Source organism: Leptodactylus fuscus, chromosome 4 (genome assembly GCF_031893055.1).
Source record: "Leptodactylus fuscus isolate aLepFus1 chromosome 4, aLepFus1.hap2, whole genome shotgun sequence".
Taxonomy (NCBI): domain Eukaryota; kingdom Metazoa; phylum Chordata; class Amphibia; order Anura; family Leptodactylidae; genus Leptodactylus; species Leptodactylus fuscus.
This window is the reverse complement of record NC_134268.1, coordinates 69,368,549-69,384,392: the sequence shown is the minus strand read 5'-3', so window position 1 is coordinate 69,384,392 and position 15,844 is coordinate 69,368,549. Positions and strand designations below refer to the sequence as shown.

Below are 15,844 nucleotides of genomic sequence, written 5' to 3'. Positions count from 1 at the left end.
CCAAACTGGGCTGTTTAGAGGCTCCCTCCACCATGAATTGGTCCAAACTGGGCTGGTTAGAGGCTCCCTCCACCATGAATTTCCCAAAACTTGGCTGTTTAGAGGCTCCCTCCACCATTAATTGGTCCAAACTGGGCTGGTTAGAGGCTCCCTCCACCATGAATTGGTCCAAACTGGGGTGGTTAGAGGCTCCCTCCACCATTAATTGGTCCAAACTGGGCTGGTTAGAGGCTCCCTCCACAATTAATTGGTCCAAACTGGGCTAATTAGAGGCTCCCTCCACCATGAATTGGTCCAAACTGGGTTTTTTAGAGGCTCCCTCCACCATGAATTTGCCCAAACTGGGCTGTTTAGAGGCTCCCTCCACCATGAATTGGTCCAAACTGGGCTGGTTAGAGGCTCCCTCCACCATGAATTTCCCAAAACTTGGCTGTTTAGAGGCTCCCTCCACCATTAATTGGTCCAAACTGGGCTGGTTAGAGGCTCCCTCCACCATTAATTGGTCCAAACTGGGCTGGTTAGAGGCTCCCTCCACCATGAATTTGCCCAAACTGGGCTGGTTAGAGGCTCCCTCCACCATGAATTTCCCAAAACTTGGCTGTTTAGAGGCTCCCTCCACCATTAATTGGTCCAAACTGGGCTGGTTAGAGGCTCCCTCCACCATGAATTTGCCCAAACTGGGGTGGTTAGAGGCTCCCTCCACCATTAATTGGTCCAAACTGGGCTGGTTAGAGGCTCCCTCCACAATTAATTGGTCCAAACTGGGCTAATTAGAGGCTCCCTCCACCATGAATTGGTCCAAACTGGGTTTTTTAGAGGCTCCCTCCACCATGAATTTGCCCAAACTGGGCTGTTTAGAGGCTCCCTCCACCATGAATTGGTCCAAACTGGGCTGGTTAGAGGCTCCCTCCACCATGAATTTCCCAAAACTTGGCTGTTTAGAGGCTCCCTCCACCATTAATTGGTCCAAACTGGGCTGGTTAGAGGCTCCCTCCACCATTAATTGGTCCAAACTGGGCTGGTTAGAGGCTCCCTCCACCATTAATTGGTCCAAACTGGGCTGGTTAGAGGCTCCCTCCACCATTAATTGGTCCAAACTGGGCTGTTTAGAGGCTCCCTCCACCATTAATTGGTCCAAACTGGGCTGGTTAGAGGCTCCCTCCACCATGAATTTGCCCAAACTGGGCTGTTTAGAGGCTCCCTCCACCATGAATTGGTCCAAACTGGGCTGGTTAGAGGCTCCCTCCACCATGAATTTCCCAAAACTTGGCTGTTTAGAGGCTCCCTCCACCATTAATTGGTCCAAACTGGGCTGGTTAGAGGCTCCCTCCACCATGAATTGGTCCAAACTGGGGTTTTTAGAGGCTCCCTCCACCATGAATTGGTCCAAACTGGGGTTTTTAGAGTCTCCCTCCACCATGAATTGGTCCAAACTGGGGTTTTTAGAGGCTCCCTCCACCATGAATTGGTCCAAACTGGGGTTTTTAGAGGCTCCCTCCACCATGAATTTGCCCAAACTCTGCTGGTTAGAGGCTCAATCCACCCTGATTTTCAAAACAAATGTTGGTGCCAACCTCAACTTACTACAAGGGCCAAATTCACTGCTGGTGACAAGCTCTCCTCACTGCAAGTGCCAAATACACATGTTTCAAGGTGTTTTCCTACTGTCAGAGAGGTGGTATTGAGTGTGTAAAGTGTGTAGTTGTTAGGCTGTGATGTTGGGGTAATAGAGGGTCTTTGGTGTGTTAGATGCCCCCAGACATGCTTCCCCTGCTGTCCCAGTGTCATTCCAGAGGTGTTGGCATCATTTCCTGGGGTGTCATAGTGGACTTGGTGACCCTCCAGACACGGATTTGGGTTTCCCCCTTAACGAGTATCTGTTCCCCATAGACTATAATGGGGTTCGAAACCCGTTCGAACACACGAACATTGAGCGGCTGTTCGAATCGAATTTCGAACCTCGAACATTTTAGTGTTCGCTCATCTCTAATTATTAAGTGTTGCAGAGCTTAGCAGCTGCAGTGAATGCATGTCTTAGCCAGCATCCTGCTCCCCCTCCCCTCTCCATAGACCTGTTGGATATAACTCGGTATTGCATGTCCTGATGTTCATACAAGTGCATTACTTGTGTCTGTGCACTTGGAACAGGAGTTGCTTAGTTTGTGGCCGAGTTCAGAAAGACCTGTTGTCTTGACCCAGGCGAGTAATCCTGTTTGGTGTCACTAAGATAAATCTGCCAGGGAAAGTGAGAATGGACTATATTGTCTGCTGCCAGAGGGGAAAGACTAATCCTGTCTAGAAGTCACCCCTAACAGAACAGATTAGCAGCAGGGCTAAGAGGGACAGAACAAAGCAAAAATTCAGAAAAAAAACATTATAGATGCTAGCAACACTGCAAATTATTATTACACCTGTCCACAGACACCAAGGACTAAGCTATTGATGGAATAAGGCTGTGTTCACATCTGTTCTAATAATTTTAAGTTTTCTGTCCATCATTAGGAACTGAAAACAGAAAATGATATTCAGACTAATCCATCATATGGCTCAAACTGTGCCCATCCTTTACTTTCCCCAAGCATATTCAACTGCCAGCACTGTCACAGGACACATAAGTAAAAATAACTTCCTTATATATGTCACTTTTGTAAATTAGAATGCTTATGCAAATGGGGCAGTTTTTGCATTTGGGATGGGCCTTCATCCATAGGAGCACTGCCCTATCTGCTCTAGTAGCATGAGTGATGTCATAGCATTGGGAAGATGGACTGTTACTGCACAGGATGGAGCAAGCAGGAGATAGTAGGGGTCTGAGTGGCAAGAGCAGTGCTCCAGGGAGCTGAAGCCCACCCCCAACTGTATTATTTGCCATAAGACATCAAAGTTGTATTTTGCCCAATTCCGAAAGTGACCTACATAACAAAGATTTCATTGTAAGGAGGTCTATGACATGTGCATATGCTTAGGGGAGGTGATGGATTACCTTTAATGGAGTCCACAGGGTTTCCATCATGGTGTCCATTTTTTACCAGAAATACTAGCAGTGCATGTTGCACTATTTGTCTCCCAGTAATTTTGTTAAAAATCTGTGACTGAGGTTCCATAAGGGAGCCTCTGAGATACAGGTAAACCTAAAATAAGTCCTTATGCTGAAATTGACTTGGTGGTCATTTACTCGATGACAATTATAATTTATTTTATTTACAATCAGTCTGAGCCTTTGTTCTTCATTTGATCAGTCGCGCCCTCCCTATAAGTTCTGTATGAGAGTGTAAATCTTATCTATATTGTATCTTTTAGGATGATGCAGCCAGTGAAGACAAAGTTTACTTTGGCATCAATGAATACAGTAAATCTCTTCAGTGGGGCATAACCAGTCCACTTCTTCGATGTGATGAAACATTTGAGAAGATGGTGATCACACTTTTGGAAAGGTGAAATAATACTTTGATATAATTGGTATATACATGTAAACGCCTCAGACATTCCGGATACGGACAATTCTATAAATCTTTTCTTGTAGGTATCCGGGATTACACAGTATGGTGATCCGATGCTACCTCCTCATCCAACAGTATTGTGAGGCTCTTATGGCTTTAACTACCATGGCTTCACTCAGAGACCACACTACACCAGAAACTCTGAGCATCATGGATGACCTCCTCCGCTCCCCTGGAAAGGACAGAACTGGTCAGGGTCACATGCTCCTTATTCGGGTTCCCTCAGTGCAGCTGGCAATATTGGCAATGGAAAGGCTACAGGAAGTGAGGGATAAGCTCGGACTGCAGTATCGTTTTGAAGTGCTGCATGGTAATCCTGCTTCTGAACTGTGTGTGGCTAAACACTTTGTTGACAGATTAAAGGTGAGTCTCCTACGAACATTACAGTGAGTGGAGATGGATGAAGACGGAAGGTGCTCCATTTCCATCAGTCATTTGGTTGACTTTTCAGGTCGTTGCTTTGATCCTAAGGCTGATCAGAACAACGGACTTTACCGACAACTTTATGAATTTAGAATTACTAACTCTTAACGTTTTCGTTGTAAGGTATGGAGAGCATGTGATCAAGAAGACTGGGTTCCTAGAACATATAAGGATCTTGAAGGCCTACCTTGTATTTTATTTCTCTCTGGCAAGGATCCCCTTGGAGAAACCTTCCCAAGGTAGGTGAATTGGGTTATTTATAAAGCGTAAATGGCAAAGGGTTTTCTGATGGTGTAGTTAATCTGCTGTTCACTTTATGCTTTAGATCTCTGAAATACTGTGATCTCCGGCTTATTGACTCCAGTTTTTTAACCCGAACTGCACTGGAACAGGAAATTGGCCTAGCCTGTTGTTATGTATCCAAAGATGTCGTCCGAGAACCTTCAACGGTTCTGGACTTAAGTGATAAAGACATTGATAAACGCAACGACAATGACTCAGATGAGCTGTTTATAGATCTAGAGAGGCCTCACAGTAATGGCAGTGAAGTCACAGGAACTTCAGGTATGTTGGAGTTATTTAGATTACTTAGGTTACTAAATGCTAAATGACCATCATGGGCAAAATTATTGTATTTTCAGATATATTTTTTTTCTTTTTCATGCTAAGCATGTCCATTCACTCTTTAATAAAGCTGAATAGTAGCTTATGATAAAACTAGCTTTTGGAATTGCTTTGCTTTCTGGTAGGTTCAATGTGTGAATATTAAAAGGAATGGATCACCTTTATTTATTAAAACCAGATTGTGAAATGCATCACTTTTTTTTTTATTTTCAGACTGGATTTATTAGTTCTATTTTCTGTACATGATTATTGGAGCTGCCATGTTGTCTAAGCTGCTCCTCTACTCATTTAGCAATATCCTTTATAGTTATGTTTTGACCATAGGCACAATACTCTGGAGCCAATTCATTGAGATCTATGGAGGAATTTTCTAGACCTGCTCTGTGCAGGGAGGGAGTGTAGATAAGCTGGCATATCATTTGTTAGGAGTAGATGCTATGATGCGTGTTACGCAATGTTTTCTATAGAGGTGTTATCTTAATCCTATCTGTCTTGTTGGGATGCAAATGAGGTGACTGCTACAAAGAAAAACCAAACAGAATGAGGAAGTGTTTGTCAATTATTAGGATTAGTAGTCAGAATGAAAATTGTAGGATATAGTACATTTCAAAATATTGATAGTGATTTGGAAACTGTTTAAAAAAACAAAATACAAACTTGGTCATGTTTTGGTGACACTTTTTTAACCCCTTCTCACACTGCTGAATTTTCTGTACGTGTAAATGAGGTTTGCAGTTATCTACATTATTGCTACTAAAGCAATTCCATCCAGATGGATGTAATGGATTTTCACTTGCAGAAATTTCGTTGGCTTCCACTTCCAATTCCTCTTTACTTTCTTGCCTCATCCAGCTCTCCATCACGTCTTTTACTTGCCGATTAGGTTCCGATGAAAGGGCCTGTTTAGCGGATTGTCTCATGATGCAGTTTTGTGGCTGAATCTGCTGCGGGATCTGCAGCAGGATCATGCAGCATGCTTATATTTTTCAGCATTTTGTGCTGCTGTCTGTCTCCCGCTGAATACAAAGCGAGGCAGATTCCTCCATGTGAACTTACTGTAATGCTCTTCTTGCTAATCTCCTGCTGCTGCTGTTGCTTCCCTGTTCCTCACTGGTCTCTGCTTCCCCAAATCTAGCAATACGGAGTTGTCCCTCTCGAAATATGACCAGTGCTACAAATCGCTGGCCACAGAGGTGATCTTAGAGGTGTTGTCAAGTCATTGCAGGAATCTGCTAAAAATAAAAAAATATCTTATTTGATAGCTTACCATTTAATGCAGGTGGAAAACCTTGATTTCACATGATATGCTAACATTTAATATGATATACTAACATTTTTGAACCTTGGCTTACATGTCTGTTTATTTGATACAGGTTCAATAGCCGAGAATGGAGTCAGTTCTTCTAGTGCAGCTGAAGAGAAAAGACAGCCAGCAAACTCTGGCTTCCACAATGTACCCAACAGTTCAGTGGATGAAGGCACATACCCAAATTCTACAGCCAGTGATTTTAAGCCAGAATGTGACTCTCTAGGGACACAAATGGCCAGCAGCACAACATCAAAACCCTCCTCCACCTCCTCATCACAACCCCACCAGTGGAGTCACCGTTCTGGAGACAAGAATAGGACGTTGAACTTGGCTTTACCCCGCATTGTGATTCTTTCAAGGACCACGTACAACCTTTTAGCTTTTCATAAAAATGGACAAACTCACTCTGCGGTTTCTCTCTTGCCCCATGCTGATGTGTGCTGGTCAAGATCATTAAGACCTATCATTTCTAAAGACTTGAGCAGTGAAGAGCAGTCCCTTTATTACAGACAGTGGACAACAGCCAGACAGCACCATGCTGATTACGTGAACTCAAGCGAGCCCACAGGAACAAGGAGTGTTCATCCACGTCGTCTACTCCTGACCGGACCCCCACAGGTTATTGCTCACACATTGTTGTTTAATTGCATGTTAAAATCCCCATACGCCCTCACTAGTTGTCAGCCTACAGCTGTCCTTCCTTTCGATGCACGTGCACACTCAACTCTGCTGAGCATTCATGTGTTCTGAAGTGGGAGAGGGGTGTAAGCTGCTGTCAGACATACCTGAAAATTTCATATCTCCCCTCAGAACAAAATGAAAGATGATGTTGAGAGGGCTCCAGTCCACTTTTATGTTTGTTTTTTTGGTACCTTTTAGATTTTTATGTAGTTATATGGATGCAGAATGGGTACTAGTAAGTGACATTTTGGGGGAGTCATACTTGCCAATTGTGCCGTAAATGTCAGGACTGTCATGAATTTTCAGAAACCATCTCCTCAAATCCTGTCATGCAAAGGTGTATCTTTCAAAAACTCCACCAAAAAGTAGATTGTCCCACTAGTTTGGGGGCAGTCCTGTGGCGAAACTTTTGTTTTTCTGTAGGTTACCATCTTAACTGTTAGAAAACATGGAATGGATTAACTTATAGGAAGCACTTCTTTTAATTTTTAAATAAATATCCGACCTGTATAATGGAAAGTAAAATTGTTAGAAATGTGAACTCCAATAATTTGCCTTTTTTGTAGGTTGGTAAGACTGGTGCCTACTTGCAGTTTCTCAGGATCCTTTACCGCATGTTGATTCGGCTTCTGGAAGTCGATATCTACGATGAAGAGGAAATAAATACAGGTAGGGATTCAGGAGTTAGTAAATGTACAGACTTTGCTGTGTTTTAGGGGTCATTTAATAGTGTCCTGTTCAATTTGCTGTAAAAACTACTGAATCACATACGAACCATTAGATATTGATATACCCAAGCAAAAAAATGCAAAGACAGGGCTGGCGGTAAATTGGTCCTTCCTGGGAGGTGATTGAGAGAGAGATCAAGTCCATTTGTCATGTTGATTTAAAGCTGTGCCCAGAAACCATTTTGCTCTGGGCCTCCTCTCCTTCCCTGGTGCTTTTTTACACCAAAAACTATGTAGTGGAGGTATTCGATCGAATATACTCGCTCATCTCTAGTAAGGATTAAAACAAGACTTTATTCCTGGTCATTCTCCTCTAGGGAAATGGCTAGATTGTGTGGGAAAGGAGTGACTATGTAACTGATGTCTCTTGCCATACATCTGTCCTAAAGATTATTTATTCATGGCTGGCATCACAGAACTATTTAGAGGGTGTAATAAGATTGCAAGACCCGAATCTTGTCCTTTCCTACTATTTTTTTGATTCTTATACGGTTTTATAATGATCTATCGTCTAGGGCCTGGTTCACATCTGTGTTCCGTATTTCGATCGGAGAGTCCGCTTGGAGACCCCCTGGACGGAATACTGAACGCATTAAAAAGTGGTGAGCAATGAAAGCACACGGACCCCATAGACTATAATGGTTCCCGTGTTTTTTCCGCACTGTGTCCGCACGAGTCATGCGGAGAGAAAAGCACTTCAAGCATGATTTGTGTGGACACCACACGGATCCCATTATAGTCTATTGGGTCCGTGTGGTTTCATTGCTCACCGCTTTTAAAGCGTTTGGTATTCCATTCGGGAATTGGATCTGCAAGCAGACTCCCTAAACAGAATATTGAACATAGATGTGAACCGGGCCTAACAGCAGATTGAGTGTTGTAGTGGTAATACAGATGCATGCAGCACTATTTTCTCCTGTCTCAAACGATGGACACCATTAGTTCATAGGTGTCTTTTGCAAATGGAAGCCACAACACAGACTTAAGCAGAACCTAAATAAAGTTGTTGTTTTTTTTTTTGTTGTTTTTTTTAAGACATGAGTGTTTTTTATCTGTATGATTTAGAGAGTGACCAAGTTATAGAAGAGCACAGAAAGCAAAAACATTATTTTTTATTTTTTACAGATGTTGTAAAGGAGGAAGTCCAAGAAACTGGAACTGAAAAAGAGCTTTGGCCAGACATCGAAGTCTTCAGTAAAACGCCTTTTGACATTATTGTGCATGATCCAAAATACCGGCACATCACCCCTATTTACACTGAGAGGGGTTTACTGCCTATACAAGGTGCATGCAGTGGAGAAAATGGTAAGAAAAAGCATTTATCAAAGGAAAAACTATTTAGAGAATTATTTATAATATTCATGTTGTGATCAACTTCACAAACCTGTTGTACAGTAATATCATGTACTGACATTGAATTGTAATTCTTCTCCATTCACGCTGAAAGCAAAATTCTGTGCACTGTTACCATAAAGCAGGGAAGTCACTAGTGTAGTCGGATGTTAAACGCTTAGAATCCAGCTTTTGGGTCACGTGTGACAGAACAAGTGCAACTAAATTCCTTTTTTAATTTGTATATTTGCCCAAATTCTATATTTATTCTATGTATGTTTTTATAGGATAAAGAAACCGTATGTTACATGAAAAGCCCTAAAATAATTGACTTGCAGTTTACCTTTGTCCTTGCATGTCCATGTATGGAGTGTTGAGCTCAGCTTTGGAGTCTCGGCTACAAATTCAATCTTTCCTTTTCAATCCAGGTTCGCACCTATTTTTAGCTCGGCTGTAATTCACAGCTCTGTTATATGGTGACTGTGTTCAGTAAGCCGTGTAAATGCGGAGCATGGTGACACAGGCTGCTAGACTCTGGTGCAGAATATAACCTGGTCATTCGCTACATTTATCTGCTTTTGCAGGTTGAACAAATGATATTAGCAGATTTTATTCTTTTCCAAATTGGAGGATTTCATTCTTGTTATTCCATGTGATATCTTTGTATATCATTTTTATAAAGTACTGACAATGGTACAGACTATTTCATACCTGTATTTCGTTCTTTGTACAGACCCTTCAGGAGTGAGTTCTGATGATCTTCGAAAACGGGAAACTTTGTCTATTATGCTCACAAAATATGCGGCGTACAACACTTTTCATCATTGTGAGCAATGTCACCAGTATATGGATGTCAGTTCCACCTCTCAGGTAAAGAGCAGCCTGAATATTACTAGATGTTTGCTAGGCTTGTAGAGCAGGAGCACAGATATGTGAGGAAACCTTCATATTAGAATCTCAATTGTTTGCTTTGTTGAATCTCACTATTGTGCTGTTTTTAAAGTCCTTCCTTACTCCTATGCAGTCCCAGTTTGGGAACTAGGAGAAGTGGGGGTCCTCTGGGTGACGAGCTGAACTCCACAAAATCCTTGAAAGGGAAGGAGAGTCTGCCAGGATCTCAGTAATGCTGCATTTTAGTTGATATGTAGTAGTAATAAGTAACCCAACTTGGTAAGGGTTTTCTACACCCTATTAAAAAGTATTCCAAAAATCCCCTTTAGGCTGAGGCTTATTTTTGTTGCAGATTTTACTGCAGTTTTATGACCCAAAGTCAAGAATGGTTACGAAAGGAATGAGAAATATATAGGAAGTTCTTATACTGCTCCCTTCTGCTTAAAGGGATTCTACCATTAAACTGCTTTTTTTTTCTCAATAACACATAGGAATAGCCTTAAGAAAGGCTATTCTTCTCCTACTTTTAGGCTAAAGCACCACGTTGCAGAAACGCAGCTTCTTTGGTTGCAGATTTTGCTGCGGTTTTTGAGCCAAAGCCAAGAGTGGATTAAGTTGAAGGTATAAGTATAAGAACTTCCTATATTATTTCCCATTCCTTTTGTAGCCATTCTTGGCTTTGGCTCAAAAAACTGCATCAAAATCTGCAACAAAAAAAGCTGCATTTCCACAATGTGGGGCCTCAGCCTTAGATGTCTTCTTTGCACCGCCGTTAGGTTGAAATTCTGGTTTTCTTCAGTATGCAAATGAGTTCTCACGCATCACTGGGAGTGGGCCCCAGCTCTCAAACAGCACTGGGGGTGTCCACAATGCTGCAAGAGAACTCTCCAGCGCCGCCTGCATCTTCTTCAAGAACGGCCTCTCTGTGCGTCTTCTTCCGGAGCTGGGTTTCAATCTGCTAGACCTCGGGCAGAGCAGACTGCACATGCCCGTGGCCAAAAGAAAAATGGCCGCTAACACAGTAAGCGTAAGCGGCCATTGTCTTGTGGCCGCGAGCATGTGCAGTCTGCTCTGCCTGAGGCCTAGCAGATTGAAACCCAGCTCCGGAAGAAGACGCACAGAGAGTGGCCGTTACTGAAGAAGATGGAGGCAGCCCTGGAGTGTTCTCTCGCAGCATTGGGGATGCCCACAGTGCTGTTTGAGTGCTGGGGCCTACCCCCCAGTGCTGCGAGAGAACTCATTTGCATACCAAAGAAAACTGAAATTTCAACCAAATGGTGGCGCGGAGAAGACATCTAAAGGTAGGAGAAGAATAGATTTCTTAAGGCTATTCCTACGTGTTATCGAGGGGGAAATTAAGCATTTTAATGGTAGAACCCCTTTAATCCACTCCTTGCTTTGGTCCTAAAAAATTTATTACAAAATAAAAAATCAATTTCTGTAACGCAAGGGCTTAAGCTAAAGCCCAACATTGTGGAAAAAATGTTTTTCTTGTTGCAGATTTTGCTGCATTTTTTTTTTTTTTTTTTTTTTGAGCCAAATCTAGAGTGGCTTGAAAGGGAATTGAAAACATAAAGGAAGTCCTTATACTTCTCCCTCTTGTTAACTAATTTTTTTTCTCCCCTACCTTTGGCTAAAAAAAAAAATAAAATAAAATAAAAATCTGAGCCTTTCTGCAAAGTGGAGCATTATCCTTATGCAGGAGAAAGTTTTATATTGCATTTTGCGGCAGAATTTCCTGCAGTTTTTTGAGCCAATGCCAGTGGTTTCAAGGAGGAAGGGGCAGTACCAGTCCACTCTTTATGTTCCCATTCCTTGTTAACCCATTCCTGGCTTTGGCTTAAGAAATTACAAGAAAATGTGTTGCTATATGAGGCTGCATCTCCAGCCTTAGGCTACAGTCATACTTGCAGTTTTTGATGCAGATTTTTTAACTTAAGGTCAGAAATTGTTCCAGCAGGGATAAGTATAATGTATTTCTTTATATTCTCCATACCGTACCACTAATGGATCTGCCTGAAAAAACTGCATCAGGTAGATCCTAAGTGAACCGATATTGCAGGAGGAAGTTGCCATCAGCTCATCTTTTTTCCTATAGGAGCATCAGCTTTTCTCTCTGGCGCACATACACAGGGAATGGTTCTCCTTTCTAATCTGATGATAATGACTGACTGATCTGCATTTTCTTCCCTCGTAGACTCCTGAATCTACCTTACATGCTTTCACATTTTCATCCTCAATGCTCGGAGAGGAGGTTCAGCTTCACTTCATTATTCCGAAATCTAAAGAACATCATTTTGTATTCAGCAAACAGGGCAAGCATCTGGAGAGTATGCAGCTCCCCCTGGTGACTGATGCAGTAAGTGTTTTAGTGATGTTTCCTTGTATGTAAACCCTGTGAATACATCTATTTTTTTGTGTTTTCTCATATAGATGTATGTTAACCTCAAGCATAAATTGGATAAAGTAAAATGATGCCAAAGAATTTTTTTTCTTCCTCTCTTTAGCAAAAGCCAGATGTGGTTAAGAGCCCAATTTTTACCCCATCCAGTGGACGTCATGAGCATGGACTGTTAAACCTTTACCATGCAATGGAAGGCATTGATCATTTGCATATTATGGTCGTAAAGGAATATGAAATGGCACTTTACAGAAAGTATTGGTCCAACCACATCATGCTTGTGCTTCCGAGCACGTTCAATAATGCTGGAGCTGGTAAGTAATGGCAGTCAGATATCACATGTCGTTTGTTTTTTTTGGTTTCTTTCCTGTGTTTCAATATCAAATTCTGTTACAATGTAGGAGCGTCCAGATTCCTTATTAAAGAACTGTCTTACCATAACCTGGAGCTGGAACGAAGTCGTATGGAAGAGCTGGGGGTGAAACGTCAGAGTGTGTGGCCATTCATCGTAATAATGAACGACTCCTGTGTTTTATGGAACATCCATGGCAACCTTCAAGAGCAGCAGAGGTTAGCAGCTCTATGTCGCGTGCGAATAGACCTTTATTCTGCTAAGAATGGAATTTTTTGCCTTTTGCCTCTAGGGCTTACAAGGATGTCGCACATCAAGTCATTAAAATGGATGTCAATGTGCTAAATAATCAGAAATGTGCTAAAAAGAAAAAGTGTTTGGCTTCCTTGAGGAGGGAGTGGTCTACTGTATATGTACCAGATATTGGTAAAATATACACTCCTTCAGCAAAAAAATACCGTACCAAAAAGTTAGGGGTTAGTAGTTAATTCAATGAAACTTTGTGTGTGATTGCAATGATGATATATAAGTGATAACCATATTAGAGTGAAAGGATACGTTTAGGGTAAGTTCACACTGCGGAAAATGAAGAGGATCACTTTCCGCCGATGGCCTTTTCCTGCGGCTAGCCGCGCCGCGATGCCGATGCAGTGCAGGGAGGGTGGCTCGAGTCGCGGATGCCGCAGAATCCACATGAAGATGGGGCATGTCAGTTTTTTCTGCTAGCTGAAAAAAATCACTAGCGGGAAAAAAACTGCAAGTGGGAGGCATCTTTGCAGGAGGATTTTGAGGCAGATTCCGCGTCAAAATCCGCCTGCAAAAATCTCTGTGTGATTAGAGAAAGCTATACTACTGGAAGGAGGATCTATTAGGTCATCTCTAGCCTGGATACAAGAGGAGATACAATTGAGGATACAGGTTCTGTATGGTATCCTGTGACACATTTGCTGACGGATGTTGCAAGTAGGGCTTTAGATCCTGCACGTTCATAGGTTGCTGAAGCTGACATTCTAGCTCATCCCATAAATGTGTGATCGTCAATAAATATGAAGAATGAGCAGGCCAAGGCAAGATGATGGACAAGAAAACTGAGAGCTGCTTTGCAAGTCAGTGGATCATATACTGGTGGCGTGTCTAGGCCATCTGGAGCCTGCTTTTATAGGGCAGAGGGGGAAGCGCTCTTACACCCTCTTGTGGTAGAAACAAATGTCTATTAATACTACAACTGTACAACAGTTTGCATATCTGCTTGAATAGTAACTTCATTGTCGAGTTTTGCAGCAGTCTGACGTTTCTATCTAGATGTGGCTTTTTTTTTTTTCCTTTTGAATGATCAATTGGTATTTGTAGTTTTGGATGAGATTAGTGACTGTTCACAAGTAATATTTCATTTTATTTTTTGTAAACCAGCAGCCAATCAGTAGAAACGGAATATGGTTCTAGGAATGTGTCCCTAAAATACGTTCTACAACACATGGAAGCTACACCAAAAATTGTCAGCTATGCAATGCTTGGAATTCGGAAATGGAATAGCCAGTTAAACTCTATCGGTCCCAAACGTCCATTTTCTAGGTGCCATATTCACGACTTTATACTGCTGAACGTGGACCTTACCCAGAATGTACAATATGACCTCAACAGGTTAGTAAATGGTAAACTTTGCTGCCAATTGGTCATGTTTTTTTAAGCCCTATTACATAGCTTCTTATATTTACCTGTACTTGTCAGATATGAGAAGTTGTTATAGAATTGTAATTATTCTTTAAAGGGGTTTTCTGGGCAAATTTTTTTTTTTTTTGAAAAAAGGTCTGTTAGTGCTATTAATGAGTTAATAAATGCACTCATATACCTTTAGCAGTGTGTTGAGTGATGTCTAGGTGTCTCTAGAGCTCCTGGTATCTTCTGCATTTGTTTACATGGTTCAGCTACCTGCTGTGTAACTTTCACATTAGCTCCCTCTCACTTTATCACTCCCCTTCCTCCCTCTCTCCTATAACCCCTTCCCTGTCTCTCTAGCTATCCCACCCACTACTAGCTCTTACCTATGTACTCGGCCTAACCCCATTATATATTTACCTCTCTTCCTTCCAGGCTTCTTCCTCCAGGACGGTCCCTCCTTCTTTGATGATTCTGCAGGCGCACACTCTTATCCCAGCACTAGTGTGTCCTCTTGCGACGATCCACCTCTACTGCACAGGTGTGGGAGCTGCACTGTAGAGGTGGATTATCGGCAGCAGAGCAGCATTGGGACAAGAGCCTGCAGCCAGGAAAAAAAAGGGAGGAGCTGTCCCACGAGAAGAAGCCTGGACAATAAGTATGACAGAGTGTATGGGGGGGGAGTAGTAGTGATCATCGGTTTCTGGAAACTGGTAAACAGATCACCACTGGATAACCAGCAAATGTCCATGGGGCAGTCAGATGAGAGCCCCAGGGATATTGGTAAATATACAATTTTGATTGTTATTTAGAAAGTAGGAGGGGGGAGGGTGTTTAGATTAGTGTAGGGATTTCCATTTATCCCAGACCATCCCTTTAAGCATTCAACTAAAGTTCTTTTCCATGTATAGTTTGAATAAGTTTTCTTTAAGTTTTTGCAGAGTATTTCAGGATGGTTGGTACTGGAATGAGGCTGTGTCTATCTTGATGATCAGTTTTCTCTGTATTTTGTTGCATGCTAAGATTATTAAAAGAAAATTCCATATCAAGCCAGTTCACATCTGCGTTTGGGTTTCCATTTGGGAAGTCCGCTTGGTGTTCCCCTGAACAGAAAACATATATGCATAAAAAAGTTACCTAAGGAACCCCAAGGACCCCGTAAACTATAATGGGGTCCGTTTGGTTTCCGCACGTAACATGTGGCAAGAAAAGTCTTACAAACAGCACTTTTCGCTCTGCATGTTTGGTGCTTAAACTGAGCGGAAACCATATGGACCCCATTATAGCCTCTGGGGGTCCGCGAGTTTCCTTAGGTATCTGGGGGTTTTTTCCATATAGATTTCCGTTCAGGAGGTACTCAAACGGACTTCCCAAACGGAAAACCGAACGCAGATGTGAACCAGGCCTCAAACTGGACAGAAAAAAAGTCTTACTATTTTACATCTATTTTTTTCAGATACTTCTGTGAGGAAATAGACTTTAACCTTCGAGCAAACAGTGGAGGGTTGATGATCTGCCGCTTCAACAACTTCAGCCTCATGAAAAAACACATTCAAGTGGGAGGGCATAAAGACTTCATTGTTAAGCCCAAAATTATGGTATGACTGAGTCTAAATCAGGGCCGCTTTAACCATAGGGCCAATGGTGCACTGGCACCGGGCCCTATGGTAGCAGGAGCCTGGCTGGGACAGCGGCACAGTTCTCCATGTACTGTCCTGCCAGGCTGCCGCAGTTGCATACAATGATGGAGCAGTGAGCCCTCTGCTCCCTTCTTCATCATTCATCCTCTCTTCCCCTGGAGTTGCAGGTGTGATGTGATGATGTAACTTGCATAGCACTTGCAGCTCCCTGCTCGGGACCTGAGAAAGCAGGGGAGCGAGGAGAAGTATTAGTGTTTTTGTTTTTTAATTACTTTTGTGTGGTAGGAAAGGGACATTAAACTGTGAG

General features: G+C 42.4%; 1 protein-coding gene across 3 annotated transcripts in view; it reads left to right on the top strand.

Annotated features, from left to right (window-relative positions):
• The window catches only part of GREB1L (GREB1 like retinoic acid receptor coactivator), a 93,055-nt gene that overhangs the window by 71,912 nt on the left and 5,299 nt on the right, over positions 1-15,844 (top strand). For all 3 annotated transcript variants that reach the window (XM_075270611.1, XM_075270609.1, XM_075270610.1), the window contains 13 exons: positions 3,301-3,434; positions 3,524-3,863; positions 4,047-4,162; positions 4,249-4,487; positions 5,921-6,474; positions 7,104-7,206; positions 8,391-8,570; positions 9,331-9,467; positions 11,686-11,847; positions 11,996-12,203; positions 12,291-12,459; positions 13,652-13,882; positions 15,354-15,495. In XM_075270611.1, coding sequence (XP_075126712.1) covers positions 3,301-3,434; positions 3,524-3,863; positions 4,047-4,162; positions 4,249-4,487; positions 5,921-6,474; positions 7,104-7,206; positions 8,391-8,570; positions 9,331-9,467; positions 11,686-11,847; positions 11,996-12,203; positions 12,291-12,459; positions 13,652-13,882; positions 15,354-15,495 — 2,715 coding nt within the window. The remainder of the gene's footprint in view (positions 1-3,300; positions 3,435-3,523; positions 3,864-4,046; positions 4,163-4,248; positions 4,488-5,920; positions 6,475-7,103; positions 7,207-8,390; positions 8,571-9,330; positions 9,468-11,685; positions 11,848-11,995; positions 12,204-12,290; positions 12,460-13,651; positions 13,883-15,353; positions 15,496-15,844) is intronic.